This window comes from Osmerus mordax, chromosome 2, assembly GCF_038355195.1.
Source record: "Osmerus mordax isolate fOsmMor3 chromosome 2, fOsmMor3.pri, whole genome shotgun sequence".
Lineage (NCBI taxonomy): Eukaryota > Metazoa > Chordata > Actinopteri > Osmeriformes > Osmeridae > Osmerus > Osmerus mordax.
This window is the reverse complement of record NC_090051.1, coordinates 20,429,790-20,442,256: the sequence shown is the minus strand read 5'-3', so window position 1 is coordinate 20,442,256 and position 12,467 is coordinate 20,429,790. Positions and strand designations below refer to the sequence as shown.

Here is a 12,467-nt window from a genome sequence, read left to right as displayed (position 1 = left end):
ACAGCGTGCGTGGTCGTAGCGTAGAACATTTATATCAATATATTGAGGGGGGGGGGGGGGGGGGACATTTTGACCAGATTTAAATATTGTATTATGTATTATGATTACGGCCTTGGTCCTTGCCATGTATAACCTGAAGAAGATCCCCCATCTGGTTAAGATCTGGACCTGAAAACATATTTTGATAGCTCCTGCAGGTTGAAAACATATTTTAGAAAGGCTGAAAAAATTCTGCCGTTGTCAGAATATGTGAGCTGTTACATGGCTGAAAATGTCTGACACACCATCTCAGGTGACTCATCTGTCCTTGCCATGTAGTACGTATAAAGGCCTATAGTTTTTGTGACTAATAGAAGTTTGCGCACAACATTCATGCTCGTTTCTCTTACCACACATTGTAAGGGAGACTACCGCCCCCATGTGGCAGCAATAGAAAGATGCACGATACCAAAAGACACGGAAATCACAGAGAAATCAATTACAGAGGTAGTGTCCCCTCAGAAGTCCCCTCATTTAAAATCCGATTAGTGATACACAAATGGAGCACATACGGCGATTGATTTGAACAATTTGTGTTTCAAACATGAGTATATGTGCAATTAATACAGTTCCCTACTGTTTCATGATTTCAAGTATGATAGCCTATGTTAACCGTAGCCAGTAGGTTGGTTTGCCGAAAGCAAGATAATTGCTGCTGCTTTTATCGAAAAATAAGCAGATACAAATATTTGATTTCCCCTTGGTCTAGTCCAATCAGAGCGGTGCAAAGCCGCGCCCTGGCCCTATCGGAATGGGCGTACAGGCGCTGCAGGTGGCAGGTAGAAACCAAAATAGGTGAGGAAGCTGTCATCCCCACTGTTGGGCTGAAACTCACTGTAGGAACGATTTCTGTCAAACAACAGAATGGTTTGAGTTTTTTTTATTACACCGTGTTTTTATTTATTGAGTAGAATACTTGTGAATGAGATTCAGTAAGTTATAATGCGAAATGGGATCAGAGCATCGTTGGATGGAGTAGCTTAATTGATTATTTCCACGAAGGACAGTTTCACCTCACTTTTTTTTGTTCATTCAGATATTAAAACAACTTTAAATTGTGTTATACCACAATGGAATGTTTCGGAAAGGTTAAACGGAAGACGGTTGTACTTTTCCTTGGAGTAGTTATCGTGAGTTTGCTGCCAGGCTGGTGCAATGGAGAAATTCCACCGAAACCGGTCAGTGGCGTTACCGGTGGAGTTACTGTTCTACCTCCGGTCAAACCAGACAGCGGGCCTCAATCTTTCCCCGATGATGAGAAATCAAATCTCCCGGTGTTCTCGATGAACTACGCTCGAGTACAGCTACCGTTTGAGATCACGTTGTGGGTGCTCCTCGCTTCATTCGCCAAGATTGGTGAGCAGAGAAAACACCTGTGTGCAAACACACACCACTTACACAAAATAAAAATATGACTACAATTTCTGCTTATTGTCACTGTGAAAAAGTGTGCCATTTCATATGTGCATAAATTCTACTACAGAGCCATCTGTGTTGATCCAGTGGTCAAAACATGCAGAGCTTTCCAGATCATCTCATAGCCTGTCTTTTGTCTCCGTCTCTCCACCTCTATTCTTTTCACTGTTCTTGTTTCCCACTCTCTCTCTCCCTCTTTCCTTCTCCCCCTCACTCTCTCCCCCTCTCTCTGTCACTCTCCCTCTTTCTCCCTCTCTCTCTCTCTCTCTCTCTCTCTCTCTCTCTCTCTCTCTCTCTCTCTCTCTCTCTCTCTCTCTCTCTCTCTCTCTCTCTCTCTCTCTCTCTCTCTCTCTCTCTCTCTCTCTCTCTCTCTCTCTCCCTCTCTCCCTCTCTCTCTCTCTCTCCACAGCTTTCCATGTGTACCATAAGATCACCGTGTGGATCCCAGAGTCGTGCCTCCTGATCAGCATCGGTCTGATCGTGGGCGCCATCATGCACTCGGTCCACGAGGTGCCTCCCGCCGTGCTCAGCTCTGACGTCTTCTTCCTCTTCATGCTGCCTCCCATCGTGCTGGACTCTGGGTACTTCATGCCCACCAGGCCCTTCTTTGAGAACGTTGGCACGGTACGCCCACAGCTCACAGGCAAGGCTGATGGCCTTTAGCTATTAGTCACTTACATGACTTACATTTAGCTTTGTCGCGTGTGTGGGGGGGTTATTTGTACACAACCCACAGATTTGTGTCATCATAACTAATATACTACTAATAATAAGACTTTATTTATATAGTACATTTCATACAAGAATTGCATGTCAAAGTGCTTTACATAAAATCAATAAAAACAATATTATAAGTACTAATAAAAGTAATAAAACCCTTCTGATCCTAACTGTGTTGAGGATTACAGTAGCATTCACCCATGTTCCATCTCGTTTCTTCATCTCTGCGTCATGGCGACAGGGCTGTGTGGTACCATTCAGTTGTGATTGAGGAAGTTGCTGTTGTTGTTGTGCAGGTTCTGTGGTTCGCCGTGGTGGGAACCCTGTGGAACAGCATCGGGATCGGCATGTCTCTGTTTGCCGTGTGTCAGATCGAGGCGTTCGGCGTCCAGGACATCAACCTTCAGGAGAACCTGCTGTTCGCCTCCATCATCTCCGCCGTGGACCCCGTGGCGGTGCTCAGTGTGTACGAGGACATCTCCGTCAACGAACAGCTCTACATTGTGGTGTTCGGGGAGTGTCTGTTCAACGATGCTGTCACTGTTGTGAGTGTGTGTGTGTGTGTGTGTTTGAGAGAGAGAAGGAAAGGGAGATGTTCACAGCGTCTGTTTGTGTTTGAGAACACTTGGAAGCGGATGTGTGAAAGTTTGTGTTTGTATGTGTGTGACCCCGGCACTAAACATGCCATGTGTGTGTGTGTGTGTCAAAAAGGAAGGTGGGCTTGTAGCTGCACGTCGGTGGAGTGTGTGGAATCCGCATTCTCCAGAACTGGTTTTTGCTACAATTCCAAAACATTAGCAGGGTCACACAAAAGCACCTCAGAACCAAACCTTCTGATGTTTGCAGTAAACATGTTGCTGTGTAACATCTCCAAAATGGTCGTCTTGTTGACTGAGTGGGGCCTTTGTCGCTGTCTAACACCACACCTCTCGATCTGGTTTTGCTTTCTGTGGGAAGCTCAAGTTTCACTGAGAGCCCAGTGGAATCTCACCATGCTATCTGCCTTCAAAAACACAGCTCTTTTTTGGTACAGTCATGTATAATATGACTTAGCACATCATTAACCTGATTGTTTAAATACATGTGTATATACTTTTAAAGGAAATATTATTTGAGTGAAGTGAGAATGTGTGTACTGTATGCCTATAGGAATGTGTGTGTTTGCTTAGATGTAACCAAACCGGTTTGTCTCTTCGGCTGTTTGAGTGGGTGGAGTTGGAACACATAATTGTCTGGATAAAGGCTCCCGTTTTCTGTGGCAATGAGCTAACCAAAAACTAAAAGTGTTGATTCCTAGAATAGAGGAGCTGGGGCTGCAGACTGTTGTACCCGGAAAAGTTGGCAGGCTTCTGAAACTGTTATACTAGGAACAGCGGGGAAAAAGGGAACTATTGACTTAAAAAAACGAGTTTCCTTTAATAAGGAGGACAGGCCAGCATCTGAAAGAGTCTCCTCCTCATTTCACAAATCAGGAAAACCAGCCAGTTAACATAAACAAAGACACAGTTTTGAATGTTTCTTTCCTCTATTATAAAAACCATTATTGTATTATTCAGTGGTTTGATTATGTCTCTTCACCAGATCAAACTCAGAAGTTCAGAGTCTCACCTGAGCCGTCTCTCAGAGTGTGCCTCTTCCCTTCTCACGCTCCCCGGCCCACGGTGTCCTCGCTGTGGGAGGGGGGGACGGGGGAAGGGGGGGAGGGGGGGAGGGGGGCCCCTTTGTTTTCCTGACAGTATCTGAGAGCTACTGTAATAGAATCTGAGAGGGAAGCACAGACACTGGGGACTGGGAGAGGCTGGGCGTGGTCTCTGCTGGGAGCACACACGGGTACACCTGATGTCTGGACATGGTTCAAGCACTACAAGGGGCCTCATACACTTCCATGGTGTTCCGTGAGGAGGAACTGGAAGAGTGTGTGTGTACAGCTTCCTCCTTTTAATTTATGTTTGAAATCTTAGTGACTCACTGACCTGTATTGAACAAGGATTGATACAGACAGACAAGCATGCTATTGTATGACTATGAGCTGATCCGGCTTGTCCAGTTGACCGGGTTCTGATCAAGGGTGTTTGTGGTCCAGGGTCTGGGAAAATGTGTATTTGGGCCAGGGTTAAGGTGAATGTGTTTGTCGGCCAGGATTAAGGTGAAGCTTGCCAAGTGCTGTGTGGTATCACATAATCAACAGAGCAGTTCAAACACAGCCTGGGTGTGATTTACTAGCATGGCTGAGAGTTCAGAAGTTATGACCTTCACCCCTGAATTCTCTACCTCCCTCTCTCCCTCCTCACCTCCCTCCTCTCCTCCCTCTCTCCCTCCTCGCCTCCCTCTCTCCCTCCTCACCTCCCTCCTCTCCTCCCTCTCTCCCTCCTCGCCTCCCTCTCTCCCTCCTCTCCTCCCTCTCTCCCTCCTCTCCTCCCTCTCTCCCTCCTCTCCTCTCTCCCTCCTCTCCAGGTGCTGTACAACATGTTCAGCTTCGTAGCGGATATGCCGGTGGTGGAGCCGGTGGACGTGTTCCTGGGCGTAGCGCGGTTCTTCGTGGTGGGCCTGGGCGGCCTGGGCTTCGGCGTGCTGTTCGGCTTCGTGGCGGCCTTCACTACGCGCTTCACCGGCAACGTCAGGGAGATCGAGCCCCTCTTCATCTTCATGTACAGCTACCTGGCCTACCTGGTGGCTGAAATGTTCTCCATCTCCAGCATCATGGCGTGAGTCCGGCTGTGCGTGTGTGCGTGTGTGTGAGTGTGTGTGCATGCGTGTGAGTGTGTGTGCGTCTGTTCGTGCGTGTGAGTGTGTGTGAGTGCGTGAACGCTTGTCTGTCCCTGTACATGTGTAAGCGTGTGTTTGTGCGTGCATGGATTGCATGTGTGCGTTTGTGTGTTTGCGTGTAATGGCCCTCAGCGCCCGTCCTAAGTGTGTCTCCCCTGCGTGTGCCACCCCCCCAGCATTGTGACCTGTGCCCTCACCATGAAGTACTACGTGGAGGAGAACGTCTCCCAGCGCTCCACCACCACCATCCGCACCGTGGTCAAGCTGCTGGGCACCGTGTCCGAGACGCTCATCTTCTTCTTCCTGGGAGTGGTCACCATCACCACGGAGCACGAGTGGAACTGGGGCTACATCCTGTTCACCCTGCTGTTCGCCATACTCTGGAGGGGCCTGGGTGAGAGGGGGGGGGGGGTCGTGTTTATCTATACCTGTCTATGCTATCCTCACATCGTAAACTAAGAAAGCTTTTACCTAGATTCTTCATTTAGGGGGTTAGGGGTCAAATTAAGGTTAGGGTTAGAATGACATTTAGGGTTAGGGAAAACACGATTTTGAATGGGAGTGAATTCTGGGTTCTGACTAAGATGGGTAAACAAACCCGTGTGTAAACCATGTCAAACATCCAGCAGATTTTTCAATCTTTCCTCTCGTTGACCTCTGACCTCTGTTTGTCCCAGGTGTTCTGGTGCTGACCCAGATCATTAACCCCTTCCGCACCATCCCCTTCAACTTCAAGGACCAGTTTGGCCTGGCCTACGGAGGCCTGAGGGGGGCCATCTCCTTCGCCCTGGTCTTCACCCTGCCGGACAACATCGGACGCCGGCAGCTCTTCATCACCGCTACCATCGCAGTCATCCTTTTCACCGTCTTCATCCAGGTAGAGGAGGGGGAGGGGGAGGTGGAGGTTAAGCAGGAGAGAGGCAAGCACTTCTGTTCCCCGTCCAGTGTTTACAAAACATCCTGTTTTTTACAGGAGTTATTTCTCATCCCTCCAACCACGAGTTATAGACATGCACACAACATGAGCTAGTTCTTGAGTAGGATGTGTTGATTATGGGGGCAGTATGGAGGCAGTATGGAGGCAGGGCAGAGCTGTGCGATCACACTGACTCATCTGCTGCTTCCCTCCAGGGTATGAGCATACGGCCTCTGATCGAGCTCCTCAACGTACGCAGAACCAACCGGAACCTGGACACCATCAACGTAGAGGTCCATGCCAGAGTGGGTCTCTCTCTGTCTGCCTGTCTGTCTGTCTGTCATTCTGTCTGTCATTCTGTCTGTCATTCTGTCTGCCTGTCTGTCTGCCTGTCCCTGTCCCTGTCCCTGTCTGTCTGTCTGTCTGTCTGTCTGTCTGCCTGTCTCTGTCTGTCTGTCTGTCTGTCTGCCTGTTTGTCCTTCTGTCCTGACATGCCTTACCTCATGATCTTTCTCTCCTCTGCTTCTCCTCCCTCTTCTTTCTCCTCGTCCCTCCACCTCCCCCAGCTCATGGAGCACACCATCGCTGGCATCGAGGACCTCTGTGGCCAGTGGGGACACTTCTACTGGAAGGATAAGTAAGGAGGGTTGTGAACAGCAGTCTAAACTAGCTCCCTGTCCCTTTGACTCCTCCTACACCCGCTGGGAGCGTTTCTTACAGTCTGCTTGAGTAGGGTAGGATCAGGTGGTGGAGAGAAATCAAGGGGAAAGTAACATGAAACCTCTCCTGTACTGTGATTCAGGGGCCTTTAAAAGCAATGGATCAATTGAATATCCATGTAATAATATTGTAGGAAATTAATTCACATTTGATTGGTTTAGCAGACATTTCTCCTGTGAGTGTAACCATGCTGCCTTTCTCCGGGCAGGTTCATGAAGTTCAACAACTTGGTTCTGAGGAGGATCCTGATCAGGGACGACAGGGCTGAGTCCAGCATCGTGGCGCTGTACAAGAAGCTGGAGCTGCAGAACGCCATGGAGATCCTGGACTCTGTGTCTGAAGCCAACATCTCACTCACCAACCTGAGGTACGGGACCCTCGCGCCCTCCATCTTTATATCTCCTTTTTTTCACCCTCCCTCCCTCCCTCCCTCCCTCCCTCCCTCCCTCCCTCCCTCCCTCCCTCCTCCCTCCCTCCCTCCCTCCCTCCCTCCCTCCCTCCCTCCCTCCCTCCCTCCCTCCCTCTCAGCCCCCCTCCCCCAAGTGTCACTGACCCGCCTGTCGTGTTTGTGTCTTCCAGTGAAAAGAAGACCTTCCTCAAATCCAAGCAGAAGTTCCTGGCGGGTGACCTGAGGAACATGCACGACATCCTGTCCAAAAACATGTACAAGATCCGCCAGAGGGTGAGAATCTCACGGCTCAGCTGCAGGGAACACGTGACCAGATTCTGATTTCAGTTTTATCATACTGTGGGTGGGGTAGATTGGATGAAGTCTGGCCGCACCCTTCTTTATAAGTAAAGAACATATTCCACACCTCACATGCTCAGTTGTTAAAAAAAGTTCCACCCACATTTAAATAAGGGACCAACACCTCTTTTCACAGATAATCTGTTTATTCGTTATGTTGATTTCGCCTCCGCTTGTAGACACACACACAATTAAATATGACAACTGTTGTCTAAGGCCTCCAGACACGAAACCAAACCTCAGGGATCTGAAGCAATCGGACGGCCATGTATAGTCACTTTTTTCCTGACACTTTGCTGGAGGAGAACCTGTAGACATGAAGGTCCTGACTGTCACCTGCTGCTTTGCATCGCTCCACAGGCTGACTGTGGTCACCAGTACTTTTCCATAGGTGACATCACCCCTCAGGAGCGTGGACTGAAAGCGGCGGCCGCATGCATGCATGGGGGGTGTTAGTGTGTGTGCATGCATGCATGGAGGGTAGACTTTTGGTTAATTGTGTAATGTCACTTGCTTGGTTACACTATCCCATCTTGCTTCTCTTTCCTTCCACTCTCTCTCTCTCTTTCTCTCTCTCTCTCTCTCTCTCTCTCTCTCTCTCTCTCTCTCTCTCTCTCTCTCTCTCTCTCCCCACCTACCTCCTTCTTCTCTCTTACTCACTCTACCTTCCTCTTTCTCTCTCTCTCTACTTCCCTCTCTCTGTCTACCCTCCTTTCTCAGTTTCTCTCTACCTCTTTTTCTGTGTCATTGTCATTGAAAAGCGAAACCCCCATAACAGGTCTGACCGCATTCAGTCAGAGAAGACCGATACATCTGAGGAAAGGATCAGTGTGTTTTTTAAATTTGACTAAGAATGTGACAGATGTGCACATGACCTCAGGTTCATCTAGATGGGACATGTTGTATCTGTACTTCATCTGCAGGGCCTTAGAACTTACGGTGGCCTGTTAAGCCCAAACTGAACCAGAGCCTCTCAGTTTAAGACAGAGTTCAGTGGCAACGTTGTAAAATATACAACATTATGATGTATGATAATGATAAAATAGGTCTGGTGAAATCAGTGATGTGGCAGTGGAACAGGTCTGTGAGGAAACTGCTGTTTAGGTCTTGCTGCTTTCTGTGTTCATCCCCTGACCAGAATCTGCTGCCCTCTGGTGGTCTGGAGTGGGGGAACATGATGTTCTGGAACGTTCAGTCATGCTGTCTGTGACTTAACCACCACAAACCTGAAATGTTCCTGTAACCCACACACTTGTCCTTGTATGCAGTCCAAATGGGTTAGGGTTAGAAGAATGAATAACAAATGTATCAAATTACAGTTTTATGTGTTGTTTCTTATCTGTAACTGTGTGCGTTTCGGTCTCTTATCTTTGCAAAGTCTGTGTGTTATGAGTAATGATGTGTGTGTGTGTGTGTGTTGTTATGCACTGTGTGTAACGTAAGCCCGGTGTGTGTGCCTCAGACGATGGCGTACACCAACAAGCACGAGCTGCCCAACGAGAACAGGACCAAGGAGATCCTGATCAGACGACACGCCAGCATCAGACGCAGCCTGCGACCCGGAAGCTTCCAGGACCAGGTACAGGGGAGAGGGAGAGGAGGGGAGGGGGAGGGGGAGGGGAGGGGGAGGAGGGGATGAGGGGAGGGGATGAGGGGAGGGGGATGAGGGGATGAGGGGAGATGAGGGGAGGGGAGGAGGAGAGGGGGAAGAGGGAGGCAGGAGAGGAGGGAGGGGGAGGAGGGGAGGGGGGGGGGGAGGAGGGGAGGGGGGGGGGGAGAGGAGGGAAGGGGGAGGAGGTTTGTAAGGGGTGATGTGACAGGCTAGTTGGTGGAGGACAGGGGATGAGCAGGAATAGATAGCCACTATATTTACTGTCCCCTCTATATTAGCCAGCATGGTACTATTCTTAGTACAGTAGTAACGTCTGTTCCAACTGGGGTCTGTCTGGGCATGTACTACCTGATTCAGTTACACTAGTATGCCTGTAATGATTCAGCTTTCTCCAAAAACCTTGTCTTGTTCCCATTCGCTCTCTCTCTCTCTTTCTCCCTCCCAGACTATACCCAAGTCCCAGAAGTACTTCTCTCTGCCTGCTGGGAAGAATCTGGACTCCAATTCCCTCGTAAGAGGATGAGTCATGCAAGTGAGTGTGGCAGCCAGAGTGTAGATCAGACACTTCCTGATCTGTCAAGGTTGAGAGATTTCAAGGAGGGCAGAGCACAGAAGTTTTTTTTCCATTCAATTCCAATTCAAATCATTTCTTCCCCATTGTTCCTTCCTTCTGTCTCTACTCCTCCCTTCTCTCTCTCTCTCTCTCTCTCTCTCTCTCTCTCTCTCTCTCTCTCTCTCTCCCTCCTCTCTCTCTCTCTCTCTCTCTCTCTCTCTCTTTCTCTCCCTCCTCTCTCTCTCTCTCCCTCCTCTCTCTCTCTCTCCCTCCTCTCTCTCTCTCTCTCCCTCTCTCCAGGTGATGAGGACACCAAGTCGAGGTGGCCTACCCTCCAGCCCGCTCCAGGCGGGCCCAGCAGCGAGCGTCCCGGGTCTTGATGCCTCTCCGCAGGCTAGACACCCTGGTGGAGAGGCCCTCTCTGGACGTGGTGGACGAGAGGGGGCCGCGGGGGCACGCCGTGTCCCGGGTCGCTTCGTCCTCCTCGGACTCCCGCGTCCCCGCCCCTCAGCGCCACTTCGACCCCTCCCCGGATCGCCCCGGCAACGGTGCCCATGGTAGCGACAATGTGTTTGATCCTCAGGAGGAGGGGGTGGAGCCTCAGGCCACGCCCCCCTCTTGGGCCGCTGAGCCTCGAGACGGGTCAGGCGGAACGCGGAACCCCCTTCTTAAGAGACCCCAGTGGAACCCTCGGAAGAGCCCCTGAGAACCCTGTTTGAACTTGGAGAGCTCTCCTAGCAGCAGGCCTGCTCTGACCGGACCCCCCGCTCAGCCCAGGGTTCTAGAACCTCAGAACTGTGGAACACCTGTCTGCGCGCTTGTACTGTGTGTACATACATCACGTTTCTTAGTTTATTTTTTTAAATATACAATGTGGTCAAGGAGTTGGAAGTATGTGTGTGTCTGTGATATGTCGGGATTGACAGAGTTGTGAAAAGGGTGTGTCCGTTACACATCTCCACTACACACCTCAACACTACACCACCTCAACACTACACCACCTCAACACTACACAACCTCAACACAGGGCTGAATATATTACATCACGCCTTGGTTGTGTAACCCAACATTGTAAATCTGATCTGAATATGCCCTCAATTTGATATCTGTGGGGGGGGGGGGGGGGTTTAGTACCATATAGATATAATGGTGCAGGCTTTGACAGTTGGCGTTTAGTAGCACTTTGCAGGTTATTGTTTTCTATAGTGAAAAATGAGGTTGGCAAGGGACAATATGGATTATTTTATTATCTCCCACAGGAGGACTCAGTCCAACAGAAGTGCTTTATTCCATTCAGTGGTATTAGAAAAACTCCAACTCTTAGCTGGAAATAAAAAACCTTAAATATGTAAGTAACAAATAATACAATTTGTATATGCCCATTTTCTTCTTAAAGTAATAAATGAATGAAACTAAATCTGGTAATTCTGTATATATAGTCGGTTTACAGATTACAGCAGGGGAGTAGGTTTCATTATACTTTTGGAAAACGGCAAATCTTTCCCCCCCACCATTAAGAAAATTAATAATATGTTGCCGCATCTCTATTTAAAAAACCTGTTCCAGCCACATCTGAAAACAAACCTACTTCCCTGTATTACAGCTCAAATAGCCAAATAACAGGTCACCATAATAAGGTCTACATGGGATGTTAACATCTATAAAAGTAAGAAAACAAACTTAATGTAAACGTAGCCCAGAGCAACAAGGACCGGGGGCGGAGCCTCCAGCACAGTATGAACATGTGACCCAGAGAGACGAGGGTCGAGGTCGAGGCAGAGAATGCTCTCAGATCGGTTTCTCTTCCAGCCTCTTCTTTGTTTACACCAGAACTGACAGGATTCGACCTGATCCTGGACCAGTTCCTATTCTGAGGCTACAGCAGAAAGCTCTCCTCTCCCATCTTAAAGGGGCTGAGAGCCGACAAGTGGATGAAGTGCATTTTTGGGGAATCATAGTACCTGGTGTGTAGACTACAGTTTGTCTATAGTGGTTAAGGAAGTTAAAGATCACTGTACATCCTAAGACATCATTTGGTCTTAAACATGATTGTCTCTGACAAGAGACATAAAGCGAATATTCTCATTGAATATTCCTACGTGAACATGACCATATTAGGTCATTATAGATTTCCACCCTCTCTGACGGAGGGCTGCAGGGCAGGCCTGGGTGTTCTAAGGTTGCCAGGGTAACGCAACACGTGTGTGTGTGTGCGTGTCTGAGACAACCTCCCTGATTGATCTGCCGTGCTGGTAGACAGCACTCTTATTGTGACATCATCACATCAACGTAACAGAAGGGGCACGCCCCCCTTTTTACACTCACAAAACAACAAACAACCAAGACGACAGCCCCTCACACTCAAACGACCAATCAACAACCCCAGAGTCTGTCTTCAGTGGTCCAACCAGACTCCTCCCGCCTGTATGAGTGATGGTTTTGCATCGATACGCCATCCTTTCATCCGCTCTCGTTCCGTCTTTCTCTCCCTTCCCCTCCGTCGTCTCAGAGCTTGGCCTCCTTGTCCCTCCCCTTGCCGTCCCACTTGGGAATCCTGACCAATAGCAGGGCCACGGCGGCCAGCGCTAGCCCCACCCCCAGGCTGGGCGGGCCCGCAGGGGCTGAACTCCTGAGCCAATCCGGAGAGCAGCGGCGCCAGGACGCGCCCCACCGCCGTCACCGACTGCCCCGCCCCGATCAGCGTGCCGCTGGCGTGGGTCCCGCCCCTCCGCAGCTCCAGGTCGGTGATGCAGGTGCGCCCGATGGTGGTGGAGATGGCGAAGAAGGTGGAGCTGAGCACCACGCTCCACACGCTGGCGGCAGAGGCGTACAGCAGGATGAGGCAGCAGGTGAGCACGGTGGAGTGGAGGAGAAGGGCAGACATGTTGTTGCCGTACAGCTGGGTGACCGGGCCCACCAGGCACCCGACCAGGGCCCCCAGGGTGCTGCTGTAGCTGATGAGGTAACCCGTGACCTT

The 12,467-nt window shown here is 49.7% G+C and overlaps 2 protein-coding genes across 2 annotated transcripts in view; one reads left to right on the top strand and one right to left on the bottom strand.

The window, feature by feature from the left end:
• Positions 1-914: 914 nt before the first annotated feature.
• Positions 915-9,931, top strand: slc9a2 (solute carrier family 9 member 2). Its single transcript, XM_067252161.1, has 13 exons — positions 915-1,395; positions 1,865-2,079; positions 2,472-2,720; positions 4,630-4,880; positions 5,118-5,335; positions 5,619-5,818; positions 6,073-6,162; positions 6,424-6,494; positions 6,786-6,944; positions 7,157-7,259; positions 8,788-8,904; positions 9,383-9,469; positions 9,791-9,931. The coding sequence occupies exons 1-12, from the start codon at positions 1,110-1,112 to the stop codon at positions 9,458-9,460; spliced, it is 2,037 nt and encodes a 678-aa protein (XP_067108262.1). The 5' UTR covers positions 915-1,109; the 3' UTR covers positions 9,461-9,469; positions 9,791-9,931.
• A 790-nt stretch (positions 9,932-10,721) lies between these two features.
• mfsd9 (major facilitator superfamily domain containing 9) overlaps positions 10,722-12,467 on the bottom strand; it is a 5,143-nt gene continuing 3,397 nt past the window's right edge. The window contains 2 exon segments of the mRNA XM_067261379.1: positions 10,722-12,103; positions 12,105-12,464. Coding sequence (XP_067117480.1) covers positions 11,996-12,103; positions 12,105-12,464 — 468 coding nt within the window. The 3' untranslated portion in view covers positions 10,722-11,995.